Here is a 23,787-nt window from a genome sequence, read left to right as displayed (position 1 = left end):
CTTCCTTTTTTCCTTCTTGCTTTTCTTTTCTTTAGAAAAATGATATATTTTTATGGGTCTTGAACTGAAAATCTTTGACACTTATCAATTTTCTTCACAAGCAGAAGACCAGCACACACACCAGGTCATCTGGGGACTCCAGGGTGGGTTGTCCTGCAGTCAGTGACCTGGTAGATATGAGAACAGAACTGAGCTGCTAGCGATAAAAGCCACACAGATATGGAGGAATTGGGCCCTTTTCATAATGTTCCTGGGCCACTGATCTTTTTCACATGGATAAAATCCTTCAACAGGCATTTGTACCTCAAAGGCTACAATTTTATATGCTGAAAGAAAGATGGCATTATAGCAGGAGATTTATAATATTTCTAATATCATTAGTGAGAATGCTCACATAATTTTAGTGTCTTTGCTCTCAGATTTGGGTTTCGCAGGTGGATTTGGCAAAGTTACTCTATGACACTGTTACTCTTTATGCTGCTGGATGGTGGCACTCTCTGCCCTTCCTTGGCTTTCAGAGCAGGTGTAACCTGTACAAGGCCCCAGCACTGCCACTGCCATTGTCGTTGTCCTTCCCCTACCCCAAGGTGCAGCGCAATAATCTTCACTATCATCCTTGTGACGATTAGCACCAGAGAGTCTTACTATGTGCCAGATTGTGTGTTATGCACATGGTCATTCAGTCCTAAGGACAATTCTAGGAAGATGGTACCATTATTACTCCCACTGTACAGATAATAAGGGTGAAACAGTGACATGACACACTGCCAAAGGAGCAGAAGCAGGACTGAAGCCCAGGATTACAAGATCTGAGGCCCACACGGAGCTACCACTTTATGTGAACCTATTTTATTAGCGCTCTAGCTAGTGGGATGAAAATGGAGGGAGAGGTTACTTTGAGCTGTTGCCCACGCCAGTATTTTGAAGCAATCTTCCCAGATTTCTCAGGTTCTTACTTTCCAAAGTCGATGTATTATTCTGGAAAGGTTATGGTTTTAGTGGATTTCATGTGTTTTCCCTAATCACAGTTATTCTGTGAAATGACAGACTCCTAGGATGATTAGTAAGACATGTTTTCAAGGAGATAATAAATGTTCTCTGAAATTACTCACCCAGAATGCACCTCTCATCACCAATGAACAAAAATAAAATCAAACAAACAAACAAAAAAAAATCTCATCAATTGGAGGCTAACTTGGGCAGATTTTGTTTTAACTCAGTGAAGCTGGAGCACGTGGGAAGTACTGTGGAAGACTAAAGATCAAGCCATTTGAGAACGATAGGGAAGATTTGAGCCACACAAGCGAGAGGTGGCAGCAACCTTCAAGTAGGCGTGAGGTGTCACAGCACTTCAACCCGTGCTGCTCGACTGAGGATCGGGATATCTATTTCATATAATGCAGATGATATTTAGTGCAATAACTTTCTTTAATGATATCTACGATAATACTCTTCAGTAATTCACAAGGGATTACTTTCATAAAATTGACATACTCTCACTGTAAATCTGCATGGAAACAATGTGCTACCTTATACCTTTAAAAAAAACAGAAAAATTAAGATCTGAAAAATTTTCTTATCTGTAAAGTGAAAATTTAATACTCATAACCACCACAGACATCTTTCCTTCAGCAAAACAATGTTCTATTATGATCCAAGCCCGCCCTTACAGCTAGGATTACTCAGGGACAGGAAAAAGGCCTCTATGTAGCTACCAGGGCGCCTGCGGTTCCAGAACACTGCCTGGTGGAGAGCAGGTCCTCAGTGCTGGCTGCACCCATTATATACAATGCAAAATAAATAATCAGGCACCGGATCTTAGCTTACATTGCATGACAGCCCTGAAATATGATGTTTCTCCAACAGATGTGATGCTACTTTACAGGAAGATTCATTTTACACTGAGAGTAGGCCGATCAAGACAAGGGCCTTGTTCTGGACAACACCTGCAAACGGGCTGCAGCTTTGCCTCTTACTACTCAGGGGACCTTTATTCTCCCCAGGACTTTGCTCCTCTAACTTGGATACAATATGTCCTCCAAGACTCAAGGCGCAGGCATGGGGCTTTTGGGAAGTGTGTGGAGCATGAAGCCTGTAAATTCATCAAGGCATCATCCACTGGCACGTTCATATGGTAGGGGATTATTAGGAGGCTGGGCCTAAGTGGATGAAGCGGCACACTGAGGATTTCTGTGAGCTTCCTCGATGGCCCTTCTCCCTGTCTGCTTTAGCATGTCAACAAGGTGAGCAGCTTTGTTCCACCACATCCTTCTGCCTTGGCACTGTGCATCCCCTCAGGCCACACAATGAATTTGCCTGACTATGCACTGAAACTGCTATAACTCTAAGCCAAAAGAAATCTTACCATCTTTAAGGTGACTTTCCCAGTATTCTATCACAGTGCAACAACATGACTAACACAAAATCCCCAGCATTTCCTCACCAGAGAAAAGAGATACTCATACGATTTACCTCACGGGATGGTTGGGAGGAGTAGACACCATGACATGGCAAACATCTTTCCCTCATACTTAGCACTGACTAAATCCCAAGTGTGAGGAATCAGGCATTAGGGAAAAGTGTATGAAATCTGTGACATTTCCTCCTTTCTCAGCTACAACCACACAGTGTCCTAGGTTCAGCCCAGCAGCGTATAGTTTCAAGTACACTTGAAAATCATCTCTTTGTTAAAAACAACGCATCAGGCAGAGACTGACGGGATGCTCTTCCTGTTATCTCCATTGCTTTATCTACCCACATGTCTCTTAGGCTGTTGTCAGGACTAGCAATGCCTGCTGCCTAGGTAGCAGCTGACACTTGGCGTGTAATGGGAGCAGAAACCTCCCATACCTGAAGGCAGCTCTGGCCCTCAATATAACAGTTACAGGGATCTGGTTCCCCCGGGCAGCAAGACAGAGACAGCACAATCTATCCAAGTTAGAAATAGTCAAGCGTCTATGAAAGAGCATTTAGCTACAATGTCTAATCATAGGCCAAATTCCATAAAAACTGGCTCTAGCTATAAACAAATATTGGCCAGATAATACTGCATGGGTGGAGCTGACACGAAATTATCAATACTTTAGTACTGAAGGCCCCATTTATATTCCTCCACTTACCATCACATAGTGCTACCATTCCTAGCCCCCACACCACCATCACCACCACCAGCAGCATAGCTAACATTCCCTTGTCCATGGTAAAAAAATTAATCTCTTAAGGATCTTCTAACAGAATTTCTCCTCTTACTCATTACTTTCCAAAATAATTATTTTAACAGAATTAACTTTTATAACTTGGAAAGTGCTGAAATAGTGTCTTTATACTTAATGTGTAACATTTTGTAATTCTTGTTGATAAATTCAACAACAACGTCCAAATCTTGAAAATATTTCAATAGCAAGGAAGATCAAAACCACAATGAAATTGTTGTATAAATACTGCTTTATATAGCTCTGTTTGGCTGAGCAGGTTTACAAACTAGTTTTGGATTGTAAAATGTGTCAGATGATTTCTTTTAAGCAGAGATCCACTATGTTAGCTAGTGCAATGCATCCTGCTTGAAATCACCTTCTATATGTGCCTATGTATTTATATTATACCTCCAGACACAACTTCATTTACAAGGGATTTAAACATATGCTCTCAACAGGAAAGAAATGTTTCACGTCTCTTTGCATTCTGTGTAACACCTAGCACTATCTCCAGCATGTGTTAGGAATTAAATAAACGTTTGTTGTGTTAAATCATGTAAGAGGCTCAAGGAAACTAGCTTTTTAGTTTTCGCATGAAAATAGACCACAGTGTAGGCAAGCAGCAACTTCCAATGTTAGAAGATCAAAAGAAAAGTCACAATAGTCACAGGAAATTAACACAAGAATATCAGATTAATTTTCCATTAAAGTGAAGGTGAACTACACTTGCTCACTGAAGAGAAGATAATGTTCTAAGATTTAACACTCAACATTAGGTGAAATGCATTTATCTTCCAATCTAAGTGCCTATTTCCCGGAGGTGTGGAATGCATTCTATCAAGGCTAATGGCACATGTAAGTGACATCACAGGCAATCCAAGGAACCCTAGCATACAGGCAGTGCTGTGGTTTGCCTTAGCATTTCCAAAGGCTAAAAGCTTACTCACCAGCTCAGTGCACTGGAGACGAGGGAAACAGAAACTGAGCCTCCTAGGAGAAAATCAGGTCACTGAGGTGTGCCCTTGACAGGGACACTGGGACTGAAGCCTACCCCTGCCTCTCTTTGCTTCCTGGCTGCCAAGAGGTAAGCACTTTCCTCCACTATGCACTCTCACCATGATGTGCTGCCTTGCCACAAGCCCAAAAGTGCAAGGGCCAGTAAAGCAGGGCTGAAACTTGCCAAATGAGGCTGCAGTAAATGGTTCCTTTTTACAGTTGATTAGCCAAGTATTACACTATAATGGAAAGCTGACAAGGCAGAGATACTAACTCTGCTCACTGACACTTGGTGACTTAGTAAGGCTAAGTTGTGAAGGAACAGAAGTGAGCCTCTCTAGAAAGTAGCAACAACGAAGGACTGCCTTACCTTTTGCCCTGATTCTGGTGGGTGGAATGGAAAACCAAGCATCACTCAGTGCTGAGCTCACAAACAAGCTATGCACAAGAACACTGTGTAAGTTTCTTCAGAGCAGTGAGAAAGTATGGATGACAATTGTTTTCTGTTAGTCAAGAAAACAATTTCATAAACTTCCATTTCCCTAGCCATTAAAGATGACTTCATAACTGAGGCAAATAAGGGTTCAGTAACTAAAACCATTCTTCATTCTAGGATTATTTTCTAAAATTTTTATGTGGTTAACTCAAACCTGTGAGAGAACTTGATCATGCAGGTTAACATTAATTTTACTTGAGGGAAAATTCTTCAGCTAGGTGTTAGGGTCACGTCATCCATTACAGGATGAACCTTGAAACCCTGCAATGACCCTTCCAAAGCCCAGGCTTGCTAGTTCCAGGACCTTCACATGTATAACTTTGTAATCTAGTTCAAATGCCTTCAATCATCTTGCTAAAAGCTGTCCACTTCCTTAGAGTAGTTCTGTATCAAGGGTCTCAAAACTCTAAAGTGTTTCTCATGGGCAGCAATGTCCCAGTCTTCAAGTTCTCCATGTCTCTTTCTGCTCTCAAGGAAGCTCTGGCCTCCAGGCAGTTCCCTAATTCTTGCCTCTCTGGCAGTAAGTGAACCCCACAGGCAGGTATGTTCAACTGGCCATTGTGAGAATTGAGAATAATGCTTAATTTTTATGTAGCACTTCACAATGGAGAAAGGCTCTTTGAAACTTTTTCTCATTTGGCTTCAAGTTTAACAGGTCTTATGATGATTCCTCCTAAAGTAGTAAAGGAAGCTTTGAGAAGCCCTTGTAGAGCTGTGGACATTAGACTGGAGGGAGCTACCTGTATTTTATACTTGTCTGATTCAGTGGCTCACAATGGCAAGGGAGCGATCAACAGCTGAGAGTGACTTGTGACCATACCCTGTGATACTACCGTTTTCAGAGCAGACAGGTGGTCCACACCTTGGCACAAAGACTCAGATTGCAACCGAGTAAGCAATTCTATCTATCCCAAAAAGAAATACAAACTAAATATAGCAGCCAACAATGCATACTGCCAGGAAGGCAGTCAGAAAAACAAGTTTGGTTAAACTGAGTTCTATGTGTAGCTAGCTTGGCAGATTTAAGATATAATAAGTCCAACAAAGACTAGCATGACTAAAATAGGTATATGCCTTTTTACTTCTAACTATCTTTGAAAAAGCAACAATGATGCAATACTGTAAATCTGTAGTTAATTAATTCCAGGGTTTTTTGCATCAAGTTTGTACCCTCATTCTACAATACAGGCCATCTGTCTGTGGTGAATATTTAGTTCTCACATCTTGCTTCCTAACCCTCACGACAAATGAGCTCAAAAATTATAAAAATGTCCCACTAGACCAGAAGGGGTATGTACTTGTATTTCTGATACCACTGCTTTATAATCTTCTGCTGCCATCTCCTGTGTTAATGAAGCAGCAATTTTCCATCATGAGCAGAAACAATGGTATCAAATAGGAATGATTCTTACCAGCCAGTCAGATGGCAAATTCTCTCTACTCAGAGAAAAACAAAAGCTTAATTCTGTTACCTCTAAGTGACTTCGCCTCTCAGCAATCACACGTTCATCTTTGTTTCCAAATAATTTCTTTGGAGGGAATTCAAGGGCGGCAAGCTGAAACACACATTTTAGAAGATTCATTAGTATTATACCTGTGATCTTTGGGCTATTACCATCTGCAATCTCTGTCATGGGATGAAAAGAAAAAGGGGCTGGAAATTACAGATGATGGTCCTGCTTTGCTCTGGGACTCACTTACTGTGCCTCTAAGCAGCTCAGGCAGTGGAAAGTCAGAGTCCTCAATGGGCAAGTGACAGGGCAGTGGGTGGGGAAGCTCAGGAAGGATGAGTCAAGAGTGCTTCATTAAAACACAAGTTTGTTCTTCTAGTTCCCTTATTTATTACAATTTAGTTACAGTTATGTGGAAAGAAGAATTTGAAAACCCAGCTTACATGTTAGCCTAACACTTTGTAAAAGTCACTTGCAGAACACTGCTGAGGCCCTACGAATATCCCATGCTGCCTTTTCGCCACAATTATTGCCACTGAAGACTGCCCATGTGAAAAGATATTCCAATGAAAACTTTCACCTTCTGTCCTACAAAGTGACAGCACTGAACTAGCTTTAGCCAATCTTGAAATTTCAGTCATTTCTCGTATGCTTTTTCCTTAGGCTATAAAAATCATGACCATAAGATATACTGCAGATTCCTGGGCTAGCAAGGACTCTAATCTGGTGAAACCTTGCCTGAGCAGTGCTGCTTGGCTGAGTAAAAGCTAAGCAGTAGTAACAGTGCTACACACAGAGTGTACAATGTCCTCCCAATCTTGAATTGTCAGAGCTAGACAAATGGAAGCCAATGGAGTATTTAGTAAAGGGGAAAAAGAACATTTCTTCTACAATGTATAGGTCACACCTTGCCACAAAATTCCTATTTTATACTGTGCTAATCATTAAGTTGATTTAAATTTATATTGCTATGGCAAGAGTCAAACCCTAAGGACTGGTACTTGTATATATCAGACTTTAAAAATCATATTGAGATATATCAGACATACTGAGCAGTGTACCTACAGTGAGAGAACAACCTGAGGAATATGCAAACTCACAATGCCCTCTACAAAAAATGGAACCCTGCTAGCAACCCTGAAGCTCAGCCATTCCCTCAGTCACTCATGCCCACCCACCATTCATGCTCAACAACCCATTTGTACGATCTGCGTGTGCTGCTGTATTTAGCAATAATTCACTCATTCTTTTTTTGGTTTGTTTTCAGTGTTTTAGTACAAGGTCTACAGGGTCTCACTACACAGACTGGACTCACAGTGTTCCTCCTGTTTTCAGCCTCCCAAGCACTGGGATTACAGGCATGTGCTACCACGCCCAGTCTCAATCACCACCTCAGCACACCCCTGGGGTGGGTGGGGCCAGCATGGCATGAGAGGATCAAACCCTAGTCCCTGTGCCTGCCTAAGCAGGTGTTTTAATTCACTGAGCTATCTGGCCAGCCCAATTCAATCATTCTTAATTCTGTATAGTATTCCCTTACATGAAGCTTTTACAACTTCCTGGCTTACTCTTTTGTCACTGAGCTCTTTCTTCATTTCCAGTGTTTGGCTGTCAGGAGCTGTGCATCTGTAAACATTTCCATACAGGTCTCCTAGTGGGCACACGCATACATATGTGCCTGTTGTTTCTACCTTTATGAGTGGAAAGTCTGGGTCCTGTGACAGGTGTAAGTTCATTTGTGTTCAGAACTACTAGTAAGTCTTCCAAAGTGGTCTTACCAAGTGCCAGAAGTGGCTGAGGATTCTGGCTGCTCCAGAGCCTAACCAGCACTTGGTACTGTGGGCTTTTCCATCTAGCAGTGCTGGTGGAGATGTAGCAATGTGTAGTGGTCATCTTTGTATTTCTCTGATGACAAATGAGAGTCAACGTCTTTCCACAAACTCACTGACCATCCGGTCAGTTTTAGGAAGTGTCCAGTCAACTCTTCTGCCCATCTTTTCACTGCCTACTAGGTGCTGCTAATGGCTTTACTGTCCTATTTCAAAGTTGAGTGTCCATCAGAGAGACACTTGCTCCTTTCACACTGCAGTGCTTTTCCTAACAAAGCAGAGAATCCTTGGAGTAGGTGCAGTTAGCACCCAGGGATGGGTTCTTTATTTTCTCACCAATATTTCAATTCTGGGGCTGGCATTCAAATTTAACAGAAGTTCAAGGTAAAGCAAAGGATCATGGGCACTAAGAGAAGACGCTAAGCTTGAATCCTGGCTTGGCCATTAAGGTAGCCAAGAAGCTGTGTTTCTCTGAGGCTGTGAATCCCAGCAAACACACACAGATGTGATACTGAACAGGTTTCCACGGTGAATGTAATAATGAGTGGAAAAGCACACAATAACAATAGCAGCATTAGAGATAAGATAGCTACTAAGCAAGCATAAGGCATGCATGCCTTCTCTCCACCAACGACTGGTGATATGGCTCCAGAGAGCAAAGCGTCTTCGGAAAGCTGGTCTCGCTAGCACAAGCATGATCTCCCATATTCTCACCTCTGCCTGGCCTAGGTTTCAGCGGCCAGAGTGCTTCCCAGATGCAGTGATGCTGGAAGCTGGCAAGCACCCTGCTCCAGGGGGTGGTTCTGTCATTCTCTTATGTGGTCCATGAGCAGACTGGCTTCTGTCAGGGCGCTAAGAGTGCTACACTCTTACCTTTGATTTTCAAATCTATTATGAATATGAATGAACTTATACTTGTCATAGGATCCAGCAGTCCCACTCATAAGGGTAGAAACAACAGGAATGTATGCATTTTTTGAGGGGTGCTCCCCAAGTCCACCCTGAGACACACAAATTAGTTGTCACACGCAGTGTCACACTAAGTGTGACTATAGTCACACTCACATGTTCAGTCAGAAAAGAGGGGCCCTGCCCATTAGCTCAGTTGTTTCAGTGCCTGCTTAAACAAACAGTCAGGCTCAAGATGCTCTGGTTGGAACCCAGTTTCTCACAGGAAACCAGAGATGCCCTCAAGGCATCTTCAGACCACCAAAAAAAAAAAAAAAAAGTGAAAGACCTTCCAGCAGCGGCTCTGGGAAGGAGCAAGCATTCAGATTTCCTCATGTAGCACTCCCAAGGATGGAGGTATTTTGTGCTACTAATATCCAGCCTAGAAAATAACTACACATAAACTAGGGGCAACACTGTTGTTCTGCTTTTAGGGAGAAAAGATTAAACGACTTTCAGGTATAGCTAATCATAGAACAATGATTTGCAACAGTTTAAGCACAGACTTAAAGAATGGCAGGTCCAGCAATAAGTGAGTTAGGTGCAAAATCACAGGGTGGCAAAGTCAAGGCTCTGAGCTTTCGGTGACAGTGCTGTAAAGGGTGTCACAGTGTATGGAAAAAGCCATTGTGAAGCCTCTGGAGATTCATATAGAGATGAAAGAAAGAAATTCATCTTTAAGTCCTAAGTGCACTAAGCCAGAAACATCAATCATAGCTACTAGCAATAATCAACAATACCAAGAGCTGTCAGTGGAACCCTACTGAGGACCTGTAACCTAATAACAGAACAGTAGAAAGAGGCTGGCAACAGCAGTTACCAGTGACAGGAACAGAAGGGTTTGAGGGGAGCTCCCCAAGTCCACCCTGAGACACACAGATTAGTTTGCTTCTTTCACCTCACTTCTCTCTAATTAAAAGATGAAACTAAGGATGGATGTCCTCACACATAATTACAACAAAAAGGTAAAAAAAAAAAAAAAACCAGGGGCAGAAGTTCCAATATGATTCACAATAGAAATACAGCTTGCTGCCCCCACATCCACATAATGCGCTGGGACCAGAACAAGCTGAAATAGAAAGTCAAAGGTCTGAGGTAAAGTACACAGAAAAAAGATGCCCCCATTACCGTGATTACACTTCATCAGACACAGCTTTCTGATTACAACCCCAGAGAATCCCTTCTCTCTGACAGAGTAAAAACTACCTGCATCTCTTGTCTTCTGAGATTCTTAACAGTACTGCTTAGGTCTTGCTATCTATTAGCTCAGGATGAATGTGATGAAACTGCCAATTTTGCAACTTACAAAGTATTGGATATGAGCAACCTCATCTAGTTAAACGCTGTATAAATTTGGACACTTAAGTTACTCCCAAGGTCATTTAAATTTCCATCAGCTGTATTACCTGCCAACTAAAAGTATTCTCATTTGATAGCTGATGGGCTCTATCTAAACCAATCCATTTCAAAAGAACAGTTTTTTCTTAAAGCAAAGAAAAAACAACCCCAAAACCAACACTAGATGCATCTTACACTTAAAAAGATGTAACATTAAAACAGCTGAGGGGATGGGACAGTAGGCATAGAAAACCATATGAGAGACGTATAGTTTCTCCTTTACCTGTGGTTTTACTTTTTGTAGTTTGAGCTACCCTCATCTGAAAATAATAAATGGGAAATTCCAGAAATAAATAATTCTTAAGTATTAAACTGTACACCATTTTGAAAAGTGTAATGTAGTCTCAAATGCTCTCACTCTGTTGTGCCTACACTGGGAATCATTCATTTGTCTAGCACATCCATGCTCTATATGCTATCCATTTGATGGGCGCTTAGCAGCCATCCTGATTGTTATCAAATCCATAGCTAGAGGACTGCAGTGCCCATGTTCACATGACCCTTATTTTACATAACAACGGTCTCCAACATGTATAAGTGATGACACTAGCAATTAAGACATGCCTAAGAAAATCTGTAGTACTCCCTTCACATGAAAAGGTGAAAGTTCTTGAGTTAAGTGTCTCACCTAAAACACAGATTAAGGAGGGAAGGTTTACTTTAGCTCACAGCTTACATAGGTTTCAGTCCACAACAGGCTGGCCCCAAGCCAGGGCCACACTGCAGAGGGGCATGGCAGAAGAGAAACAGTCCGCAGCAGGGTAGTCCGGCAGCGGCAGCCTTTCTTGTGCTTTCCCTTTTATTCTATCCAGACTGCAAGCCTATTGGTTGATGCCACTCTTACCTAGGGTAGGGCTTCTTTCTTCAGTAAATCTTTTACCTGAAACTAGGGTAAACCAATTGATGGCCTAATCCAGTCATCGGATTACAATCCAGTACCACACATGCATGATCCAGCCACTTCCTCAAAACTCCATGTCTGAACTCATCAGACTTCAGATGGGACATCTAGATGTAAGCCATAAGGAAAGAAAAAACTTGTATTCTGAGTTTTCTAAGATTTACACAACAGTATTTTGAGAATACGGGAGATGGAGCAGGAAGGAAACAGCAGGCGAGTATGTGCAAATACATTCTTAGACTTTTATTACAGTGTAGTCAATCTACTTTAGTATGTTGTTGTTATCTGTCTCTAATTTACAAACCAAACTTCATGATAAGTATGGCTTGTATAGGAAAACATAGCATATTTAAGGTCAGTACTTCTGGTGCTTTCAAGAATCCTCTGGGGACTTGGATCATATCCCTGATATGGGGACAATTGGTAGTCACTGACACAGAAGATTTTATAGTCACACCTCCACTCATCTCCCAGAAGTTACAAAAGTCCTTATCTTTCTTTTGATTGGCTTTCTGAGCTCAACTGAATGAAGCCCTGCAAAATAAAGAGGCTCTCATGCTGACCTGCTGTCAAAATAGAATGGGGAGGAGGAACTGCTGCCTAATTCTGAACATAATAATAATATAGCAAAAACTCTTAGAATAGTGTAGAAGCCCAGGGGGAAAGAAAGGCCTGGACTTTCTCCACAAGTACAAAGCAACCGCCTCATTTATATCTTAGAACAGAACAGCAAAAGGCTCTTTAGGTTTCATTTCTGAGTTGTAAATTAATCACACTGCCTAAACAGCTTACCAAATGAACAATTTACCAAGATCAAAAGAGCAACTGGTCAGACAAACAATTATACCTGTAGGCCAGAAGGAAGGAAGGAAGGAAGGAAGGAAGGAAGGAAGGAAGGAAGGAAGGAAGGAAACCTTTAGCAAAGTATTTTGAAGTGCTGCTGTCTTAGATGTAGTATTTCCAACAAATCTAGAATCTGTGAGAGGCTCAGAGCGTGGTGACTGAATTATCCTTGGCATGTGTACTTTTGTTCGCCCATACCACCAGCTTTAGTTTCTTATGCTAAACAGGAAATTTTAAATAAAATCAGCAATATTATCCAGACCTTTTCATTTCCTCTCAAGTACTTTATGTTTGCACATTTTCATTTTTATTGCCTCATTTTTTCCAATCTAGTAGATAGTCTAGATTTGATTTTCATGGAAGTACTGTCAGGAACAATCTGTAGGTGGAGAGACTCATCTTTGATTTTCTTTGTAAGACCTGACAAAAGAAATAGAGCATCCTATATTTCAAAAAAAATTAAAGTCCCTGAAGTTCTACAGTCTTCACAACAATTAAATTCTAAAGGGACTCAAGTAAGAATTTCTGACTTATATAAAATGTTCAAGGTACCTGCATTCAGTAATGAGGGAAAAATAATTTTTTGTCTATATAAGATTTCATTTTCATAAAGAACAAGCACCATCATTTTCCCTTGTAATTTGTATGGAGAGCATCTTAGGTTGAAAATCAGAGAAGACAAAGAAGTTCCTGTGCAGAAGAATTCCAAATACCTTATGTAGTTGCTTCATCCTTAGGGAAGCACAGCTGACCCCCCACCCCCACCCTAAAACATGTGCCAGACACAGTGACTTTCTTCTGCATAGCACAACACAGAAGAGGAGCCTACAGGGGAGAAATGTCAGGCAGGTGATAAAGGTCTCAACACTGCAAGAAGGGGAGAGAAAATCCCTGCAGCACCTTACAAGGGGAGAAAAAGGCAACCATTCTGAAATATTCCCAGAGCGCAGTTCTCCTAACAAGGCTTTCCTTCAAGGAAACTGTTGTACCAGAAACTCCTCACCCAGGGCTTTTACCAGAGCATAAATGGTAAGGGGAAATGTGACATCCAACACAGGCTCCCTGAAAGACCTAGCCACAAAATAGGGTGTAGCAGGTCTCCCCTCTCACTAACCTAGCTCTATAGCACTGCTATGCAACAGGCCGTATGGGCAAAAGAACTGAGGTATCAGATCCTACAAAAGGGCCTCCATGGAGGCCCAAGACCACAGTGGAGACATGAACAAAGGGAGGAAAGGGAGTTTAGCATCCGCCATTAAAGCTACAAACAATAAACACTATCCTGATGTATTCTAGCCAGATAAAGAAAACCTCATGCTAAAGGCCAACCTACATCGAGTCCTTTACCCAACATGTCAGGGTTTCTACCATCTTACCATTAGTATGCTACAAGGCATGGCAAAAGGCAAAGAGATAGCCTGAAAATTCTAAATGTTAAAAACTTTAATAAAAAATCAGTACCACTGTACTTTCTCTACCCACTTAAAACATGAGCAAGCAGAACTCAAAGAAATGGAAGAAATAAAAATACTTCAATGAAAGTGCTAGGAGAAGGAATAAAAGTAGATGAAGACAATAAAAATACATATTAGCATACAGTACTGCAGGGCAATGAAAATAACAAAAAATGAAATCTCTCTGACCCAAGAAGTTTTTATCTGTTATGGCAGGTTCTAGAGTATCTCGCAAGTGCCTCATGGGTTCAGATGCAGGACTTTGGGAGGGTGAAGGGGCCCCAGGTGTGCCATCTCCTCAGTGGATCCCACAATGGTAAGTGTTCTTAGGGGGTGGGGCTAGTTAGCAGAGCTGTAAGGTGGAAGGCTGGGCCCCACCCATACACACACACACTTCACTCACTGCATCAAGCTGCCCTGAAGTAAGCACACTCCTGAGACAGACCCTTAATGACATGGCCTGATTTCTCAAAAGGTCATGAAATAGAGCAAATTCTATTCTTGTTGTGGTCTGTGTCAGAGATTTTGTCTCAGCAACAAGGAAAGTGATGAAGACACTAGCCCAGGTGTTTTAGTTGTACACAGGCCACATACAGGCAAACAGGAGCTGAGGCAAAGCACATGCAGGGATATCTTTCAGAAACATACTGGGTGACTGAAATCAGGAAGGAGAAAGCTGCAGGAAAGTAAATATTGGCTCTACATGAACTCACACTTGGAGGGAATTATATAACTTATAAAGGAACCGAAATGCTCTATAGCTTGACAATGTAAAATAATAGATTTAAAAATTAGGAAACAGAATACTTTATCTCTGCTGGGAGAGTCAACTGATAATGTAATACACCATCTGAAAATCAGATGCCATCAACATTTTAATGTTTTTATAGTTTCTTCCTTAAATTCATATATTTTAGAATATACGGTAGAGAAGATTACATCTTATGGTAGCAAAGCTTTAACTTAAGGCTTTACCATTTGTTTAACTTATGTCATTTTCTGTCATTTGTGCTAAGTTCAAGTAAAATTAAATGTAGTATTTGGTACTTAAATAGCATCCTAGAGTAAAGGTAATGTTTTAAAGTTATTTCATTCCTTTTCCCTATTCTTTCATTTTAATTCCTTTTGATCAATCTATGTATCCATCCTTTTATCTGTACTCATTCATTTAGATGCTTAAAGTAATGTTCATTAAATGGCTTCATTAATTATATTTAGAGGACAAATGTGTTGCCTTCCTGTATTTCCTTGTATTATGTATAATTTTTATTAAAAACGTATGCATCACTTTTATAGAAACAGTAAAAAATGATTATTCCTTACACAAATTTAATGAAACAGCTAAATTAACACCATATGTCTTTTTCTTTTAATAACCTGCAATTTGAGGCAATCAGATTTTAAGTCTCAGCTCAGTAAATAGCCGGCTGTATAGTGCTGAGTGATGCCTAAAGCCACTCCACTTCCAAACTTCATCATCTGTTAATGTGAAGGGACAGAACCAAGATATTTAGGTTTCTCGAGACCTAAAATTCCACAACTCAGTTCTGTTGATTAAAATCTTTCAGTGTGGAGTTACAAGAAGCACTTTAGATACCATGGAGATACTTTACCCGCTATCTTGGCTCTCCTGTATCACTGTTGAGTGGATCCGACTTCCTGTAAAACCTTCACTGCATTCCCATTTGAAGGGAGGCTCAGACATGCAAAGGGAGAATGGAGCCCAATGTAATAATAACAAAACCTGTTACTTTTCAAGAGGTTACAGGACAGAAAAAGGACAGGCATAAATGCGGATGCAGTATTCATGAGAAAACCCTCAAAGTGGCATCTTTTCCTGCCATAGCCATTATCCTCAGAGCAGCAGTGGGAAATGATGCAGAAACATTTGAGCTCTTATGGGAAAACTGTATATTAAAGTAAAAAAAATGATGACTGAGGTCAACTAAATGGATATTTGTGGAAGACATGATGGACCCAGAGGGTGCTGGAAGAAATTTTAACAACAGTCCTATGGCCTACTTTGCATAATTATGAAATTTGATTATGCAGACTAAAACACAGGAAACAAATGAGTATAAAAATAGCAGGGTTTTTTTGTTGTTGTTCAAGAGGAACATAAAGACAAGCTTGTTCTACAATCCAGTAAATAAAACATATTCTAGAGACAAAAGAACTGAAATAAAACCCATTAGAAAAATGAAATCAGTAATTTTGAGGTCTACTGATTGCCCATGAAATTTATCTTTTTCTTCCTCAGTATGTGTGGAATCCAAAAACCAAAGTAATAAGCTTTATTTTGGATGTTCAACCAACAGACCTGTAAGTTTTAGGTTGCAAATAGACTTGAATGAAGAATCATCAAACAAGGTGAAACAGTTAATAGTTACTCAAAGCTAGCACAGCCTCTTTCTGTAACAATCTGTACATTCCAGATTTGGTAAAACAGAAGCACTGAGTATCCACTTATCAATCCACCGAGCTAGCTAGCTACCTGTATATGCATATATATCAGAAATACTCTCAGTATTCTCTCTTGATATTGCTTAATGATCCCAGACAAAGTAAAGTTTTCATCTATAAGCTGATTTTCCTGTTTGACTCTGAGGGAACGGACACAGCCCAATTTTCTTCTAAGAGTCCCAAAGCTTGAATTCTGACTTTCATGCTTATTATTTTACAATAAGATAAGTCGGCCAGTCTGCTGCCATTCAAAAGACAAATTAAATGCAATGGCAGAGTTTGCTTTAATTAAAAGCTTTTCACTCTTGGCCACATTCACTTTTAAGATTAGCCAGACCTTATATTAAGTTCAGGTGGTCTTGGAGGCAAAAGACAGCATTAATCCCATCATTACTATTTTGGACATAAAATAAATGCAGACTAATACAGACAAGAAATTAAAATGAGTAATAAAAAGTCTTGCTTACTTTTTATGATTTCTAACAAGTAAGCAGCTACAACTGAATGAGAATCAATAAAGTTGTGGAGTTTCTACTCATACAAGGAAAATATCTCACTTGTGTTAATACTCAATGAAAGTGTACTTCATTGCCCTTCTTCATTTACTAGTCATCTTCTTTACTTCTGCGATGCTTGGCTACCAACCTACAGTAGTTCTCAATTTTTAAAGACTAGGGAGAAAAAAGTTATGATAGCACTCTAATGGGTTAAATCAGCTATGCCCTGTCTTCTGTAAGAAAATGAAGCCACACAGTTTTCTGAAACATCTGCACCTTGCAGGTTTGTGGCTGTAAATTTTAGCTACTCCAGCTTTTGAGAAATGCAAATAATGAAAACTCATCAAAAGCCTGCCATAATTCTCACAGCTGACTAGATGGAAGCTTTCATGACTACTCAAAATTAACAGCAGGTCCCAAAGCCTTATAAGAACAGCTGTCATGGAGAAATACATTCACAAACAAATAAGCAATTCTCTTACAAGTTTGATTTGTTAGAAGCAGGAAGCAGTGACTCTTCGGGACAATCTGGATGGGTTAAGGCACAAAGAGCTATCCTCAGGCCCTTGATAGGGTAACTTAAACTCATACCCCACCAAACTCATGGGGCACAGGCAAGGCAGAGACTCTCATGACAATGACTGAATGAAGGAACAAGGGACACTTCTTTGTTTATGGTCTACATGCAGCAGCAACAAATATGACTGGGACATACCACTAACAGATGCTGCTACCCATGAGTCCAGAAGTAATCAACTTGGAGTCACCGGAGGTAGAAAAATCATAATCAGAAATGTAGTCCAGTTACATGTGGTACAAAGACTGCAGCGTTTTCACATCAAGTCTCTTTCTTCCCAAAGTCAGTGTCAATTTTATTCAGCCATGAGCCAGCAGAAACAGATCTAAGAATATTCATGTATGCAGCAACAATTTTTGAAAGAAATACAACCAGATCTCTGAATATTAAACATTGCATTTGTACGAATAAATATGCAGTAGAATTAATTCAACTGCTTATATTTTTCCATCTCTTACTATGATGCTAATTTTCTCTTTCAGGGACTGAGATATGCCAGGAACTTGTCACTATAATGACACTCAACAGAAGGATCACAATTTCTGGTTGTCTAGCTAGCATCCACAAGGATTTGTTATGTAACAGATTTTTATAAGGGATAGATTTTCCCATCTTAGGGCTCTTCTAGAGTACTATGGAGATTTCCTCTTCCAGACTGAATGCAGTCATAGAGAGGGAGGCTTGGACAAAGAGCAGGAGACCAAGAATCAAGAGACATGGATCTTGCCCATTCCTATGTTTCAATGTGACCTTGAACAAAATTCTTTCTGAGTACTTGGAAAAGCCAAGGTAGGTGTAGCGCCATATGTCTGTAATCTCAGTGCTTTTGAGACTGATGCCAGAGGATGATGAGCTTGAGGCTAGCAGCAAGTGTAAGGCTATCCTGGGCTACACAGTGAGCCCTTGACTTAAGACAAGAAATGCAAAGCTGGACTACTCAGTGAAGGCTCTGGAGTGGGGCATTTCACACTGCACAAAAAGTCCCAAGTCCATTGCCAGTTCTCAAGCCTACTTTGTGTTCTTTGCAGAGGAGGGTGTGAAGTATGTCCACATCTTTAGTGATCAAAGAGACATGATGTTTTCTTCTTCATTTTTCAGGTCTGAACTAGTCTGTCATTAAAATTTACAAGATCCGAGATTATTTGTAACAGGATACCAGGTTTTACATTTAGTAATCAATAATAAAGAAAAATTAACTAAGGTTCCCAAGAGGGGCATGAAAGAAAAAGGCAGGCAGCGTCTTAATCAGTGGCCCAAACAGCCTCATTTGGGGGATGCTTCACTCCAACGTCCCACTACCAGACCCCAATTAAGATTTACTGGATCAGAGTTTCCTAGTTTCAGGCCTGAGTTCATGTATTTTGGAAATGCTTCCCAGGTAACTTAGTTGCTTCTCCCCAACCCCTGAAAGTGGTGATTTAAATACTGTTTATCTACCCACTGGAGAGAATGGTATGAAATAAGCAACACAGTAAGATACCTGGGCCTCTAATAACCTACCAGGTCAGCACAGTGGTGACCTTCTCTATTATCTACATAGTTTCTTGCTTTTTAGAAACTCAAGGAGGCTGGGGATTTGGTGCAAATGAATTTATCTAAAGTTCACTGGATACTCTGTGGCCTCAGTTGGTAGTGCTATCATTTTGGTGGCAAGTAGACTTGCAATTTTTATATTAAATATGAAGATGGTTTAAAAATGACTCAATGCATTTCAATGGTGGGTGGTTAACAGCTGATCAAGACAAATACAAGGCCCACAGCTAGTTTCTTGTCCTTCTTTGGTGCTGCTTTGGGGAAACTACTTGGAAAATAAAGCAGGAGAGAAGCAGTTTTATCAGCACAGACCAACAGTGAATACACAAATGAAATAACTGCCTCTTTTTGCCCTCCCACTGCTACTCACTGGACACCCAGAGATGCCACCCACGGCGAGACAGAACATTTGTCCTTACACAGTCATCTTTCATCTTTCCTCAAAGGCCCTCCAAACAGTTTCAGCACTCAGCTTTACAGGGAGAAGGGAGTCCTCTAGGGCATCTGGTTGAGGCTGATCCTGGTTGACACTGGTGGACTCTTGTGACTCATAGATTTCCAGTGTGAACTGTGATAACTTAGCTGTGATACAGACAAGCAGTGGACTCCATTCCCCGGAACGCCTCCTCTCATCAGGCCCAGGCACTAAGGGTGCCACGGCACTAGCTTTCATTGCACATTTTAAGGTCATTGTTCATCTTTTCATCTGCAGGCCGAACACACACCTTGCTTCAAAACCCCTTCCAGCCAAGAGCACCGAATAAAAGGTCCTCAATTCCAGTGTTACCATGTTTATCAAAAAATGATGCTCCTGAGAGATACAGTACATGTCATAGCCTGTTTCTGATGCTAAAGCAAAATACCTTAGTTTGGGTGATTTACGAACAACAGGAATTTGTTCATTTTTCAGAGGCTGAGAGGTCCAAGATCAACGTGAGGCAGGTTCTGCACCTCGTGAGGGCCTTTCCTAACAGATGGTGACTTCCTGTCCTCACATAGTGGCAGGGTGGAACTAAACTCCTGCAGGCCTCAGCCTCAGCGATCCACCCTGATGAGCAACCTCCTAAAGGCTGCAATGTGACACCAACAACCGGGGGCTGAATTTCACATGTGAATTCTGGAAGAACACAAACATTCAATTTGCAGCACTGGGAAGGGAGAATTCCCTGCTACATCTACTATAATAAAGTCCTTTATGAAACCTGATAATTCTGGGCATCTCTGATATTGTGGAAGCAGGAGATCCTCCTGTCCCTCTGACTTCCTGGCCTCACGTCACACTACTTTATTAAATACATTGAGAGGGGCCAGGGAGATAGCTCAGTAGAATAAGTGCTTGCCTGGCAAGTACAAGGGCCTGAGTTCAATCATCGGTTCTGCAAAAAAAAAAAAAAAAAAAAAAAAAAAAAAAAAAACATAGAGAACCCTCCATAGACAGTTACCCAGTGAAGAGAGGTGAGGATGGTAAGTCTTTACATTCTGAAAAACAGGTAAGAGATAGGGTCTTAACAGCTTTGCTCTTGATGAGCTGTGCTTCTGTGTACAAGGACTACCTAGTAGGGGTCTGGATCCACTGGTAAACTCTGTGGGTTTAAGACCTCTATTGTACATCTGCCTCCTCCAGAGGAGCAAAACACTTAACAGGGCTTTGTTTATAAGAAAATAAATTGATTGATATTTTAAAAGCTTACACAGGTTTTTTGTTGTTGTTGTTTTGTTTTGTTTTTCTGCAGAACCAGGGATTGAACTCAGGCCCCTGCGCTTGCCAGGCAAGTGCTTATTTCCCTGAGCCATCTTCCCGGCCCCTACAGAGGTTTTAATAGAGTAAAAAAAGAGCATGCTTTTCATACACAAATGGTCTGCATGTTAAAATTTCAAAGCCATGCTATCTGGCAGATGCAGCACAAGTCCTCCTAGCTGCTTTCACAGTCTTTTATAAACTAGCTGTGACATTATCATTTTACAGATGTGGAACCTGGAAACATAGGGCTCAATGTGACTAGGACTCCATACAAGGTCAGAGAAGGGAGGGGGAATGAGAGTCGAAAGGAGCTATGATCTTGTATGACAGCTGCCAATAAATCAAGAGGACAACTTAATTCGGATCAAAAAGAAAAGCCTATCTGGAAAATGGAAGAAAGTGCTAGAATTAAAGACAATGAATAAATAGAAATGAACAATTTGAAAAATCCCAAATAACAACAGCAGTCCAGGCGTAAGGATGCTACCTGCTCCTGTGATGTCTCCGAGAAGCAAAGGGGATGGTACTCAAGTGTGACCTGAGATGGTGGTTGGCAAATTGGTTCTGCAGCAGTCCTAGGCCAAGTTTTCCATTTTCCTTCAAAAACTTCACACTGTCACCATCCAACTAAAGTTTTCAGCTCTCACCCTGCCTCTCCATGTAGTTTTTCGAACCCAGTGGCTTCTTGTCTTTTCAACTCATTAGTTCATTTTGCTTGTAATAACCCCAAGCTCCTGTTTTCTTCAGAGATATCCATCTAGTAATCAATAGCTGCCTGCTCTTTTAATTGGCTCGCCAGCCTCATACAGGGAAAGCACCCTGCAGGCTCTTTAGCTGACCAGCACATCCTTCTCCTTTAGGAGACCTTGTAGTAAATCATGAGCCCTGGGACAATGAGCAAACAGCTAAGTAGATTAGCAGGGGATGGGTGAGGCATTCTCACAATCTTTTCCCAGCAAGGGCAGTCTTTGGGGACACTCGGCCAACCCACCTGTTTATTCTTTCTTGTTCTTGGGTTTTCTTAATTATATCAATGTTCTCACCATCCCTAGCCCCACTCAGATCAAATTTGGATTAGGAATTAGGTTAAACCAGACTGAGGGCCTTCAAAAGCCTAACATGTTTCTAAAGACATTGGAGCAATTATCAAATTTCTTTACAGAGAGTTTCACATTGGGCATCAGAAGTTCAGAAAAGCCGTCATAAGAATCTGGGAAGTACCCAAATGTCCATCAGTGGATTCTGGACTCTGAAAAGGGCATATGCCAACTTTCTTAAAGGTCATGGTAAAGTGAAAGACCATATATGCCTACATCCCACTGATAAAGTGCTTCAGGACAGCTATCTGGTGAGAAGTTGTACATCAGGCTTTTCCAAGTGAGTGAGGTGACAGGTAGCTCTGCACGCCTCTCTTTGGCTGGAACTCTGGCAGTCCCACCCAGGGAGCTGGTACAAAAATATCTGCCCCCCTGCACCATGGAGTTCTTGAACCGGTTCACATGGGTCTCTTCTCTACACACCCAAGCTATGACCTGGGAGCGGGGACAAAAGGCCCAGCTTCAGGACAGCTGCTCAGACTGCTGCAGAATATTAGAGGGGCCCTTGCCAAGCCTCTGTTCTGGCAGCAAGCAGTGGTTCTTGTCATGCATCCTTCTCAGGGACAACAATGAATGTGGCTTATGGAAGCCACGTGTCTGGGCAAACAGTTAGACCCAGGACTTCCTGGCAGGCATTGCTATTCATACCTCTGAGGGTTAGAGCAAGACAAATTCTCAGTCTCTCTCTGCACACCACACACACACACACACACACACACACACACACGTCCCTTTAATGTCAACCTTTTATTGTGCACATATAATCTATTATCTAGGAAAAAAGATTACTTTGTGGAGAAAAACAAAATCTCCACAAAGGAAATTGTCACATCAAATGACTTCAGAGTATATCCCCCAGGAGAACGTGGCTAGACTCCAAATGGAAATGTGAGGAAACAAGATACAATTTGAGACAAAATTCTGAAAAATTACAGGCTATGACTAAATGTGAAGTTTTAAGGTGATAAAAGACCCTCTACCTTCGTAAGCATATTACAGATTCTGAATATTCTGAGATCCAATGTGCTCTTCAAAATGTTTTTATCTAAGTGACACAAAATTTGGAGGTTTGTCTGACCAGGTAAACTTAACACACACAATTTAAAAATTATCATGGGCTGGGGAGATAGCTCAGTAGAATAAGCACTTGCCTGGTAAGCACAGGGTCCTGAGTTCAATCCTCAATACCACACACACACACAAATTATCATCAACCAATGTGCCGTGCCAGCCCCGCCCCAGAGGCACCCTGAGACTGTGACTCAGACTGAGCATGGTGGCACACACCTATAATCTCAGTACTTGTGAGGCTAAAAACAGGAGAATCAGTACAAGTCCAATCTGTATAGTAAGATCCTGTAGACCCTCTACTAAATGCAAAAATAAATAAATAAAATAGAAAAATAAAAATCATCATCAAGCATTTTGTTACGTAACCATTGCAATGATGAAAATTGGTTTTCTACTTCCATAAAACAATACGATCAGCCTGGCGAAGGAGGGAGGAAAAGAAAACAGACTCCAACTTGGCTTAGAAACAGGGGACCATGAGAGGAAATGCCCATCACCCTTCCCTATCGACCTCTGGGTTTTCCTGAAGAAGTTATCCCTTTAACAAGCCAAGTGATTTCTAGGATGTGTTCAGGCCAAATAGGCCATTTGCAGGGAGATGATTACATTTAAGGCTAACATTACAGACAGAGATGATAGTAATACGAGCACTAAAGACAGCAATAATACCTGACAAATACCTAATAAACATATTGATCTCAAGTCCTAGCATATACTGCTCGGCTCTGGAGCTGAGCTGCACAAGAGAAAAATCCAAGTTTGCAGGAAGGTAAACAGCTGGTATTCAAATTGAAACTTAAGGTGCTTCTCACAATTGCTAAATACATACAGCTTGGGCTGAAATAAGATTCATCCGGATCTAGATGATATGCTAGACTTTTCAAAAATCTATAGTTGGTAATATGATTAGTTTAGAAGTAGGGCGTGGAGTGAAGCTCCCTGGCCTTCTATACCGGCTTTTCCCCATTGTTTGTGTGGCTCAAGGCAAGCTGTTCTTGGCACGCACGCCCAGCTGGTAACAGCACCTGTGCTCACAGCACCATCTGCAGGAGACCCCAGAAGATGCAGGGAGTGGCACCAGGGCCAGGGCAGGTGCTCAGCTCATGGGGTGGGGGTGGGGGGGCAATGTCGTAGTGGTGGTAGCTGAAGGACACCTGGCATCAGCCCCGCCTTCTCAGGGCTTGTGACCAGCACAGCTCCTCTCCGGACATGCAACGCTTATTAGAAGAAGCTTCCAGGTGGCTATAAATCACTGCTCATGTTCTCTCTTTGACACGCAGGTGCCCATGGGTCTCAGG

General features: G+C 41.3%; 1 protein-coding gene across 3 annotated transcripts in view; it reads right to left on the bottom strand.

Annotated features, from left to right (window-relative positions):
• Positions 1–23,787, bottom strand: part of Kif16b (kinesin family member 16B) — a 299,092-nt gene that overhangs the window by 38,056 nt on the left and 237,249 nt on the right. For all 3 annotated transcript variants that reach the window (XM_023720154.1, XM_023720155.1, XM_004635609.3), the window contains one exon: positions 6,159–6,242. In XM_023720154.1, the coding sequence (XP_023575922.1) occupies positions 6,159–6,242 (84 nt within the window). The remainder of the gene's footprint in view (positions 1–6,158; positions 6,243–23,787) is intronic.

This window comes from Octodon degus, unplaced genomic scaffold, assembly GCF_000260255.1.
Source record: "Octodon degus isolate 3935 unplaced genomic scaffold, OctDeg1.0 scaffold00073, whole genome shotgun sequence".
Lineage (NCBI taxonomy): Eukaryota > Metazoa > Chordata > Mammalia > Rodentia > Octodontidae > Octodon > Octodon degus.
This window is presented reverse-complemented; position numbering and strand designations above follow the sequence as displayed.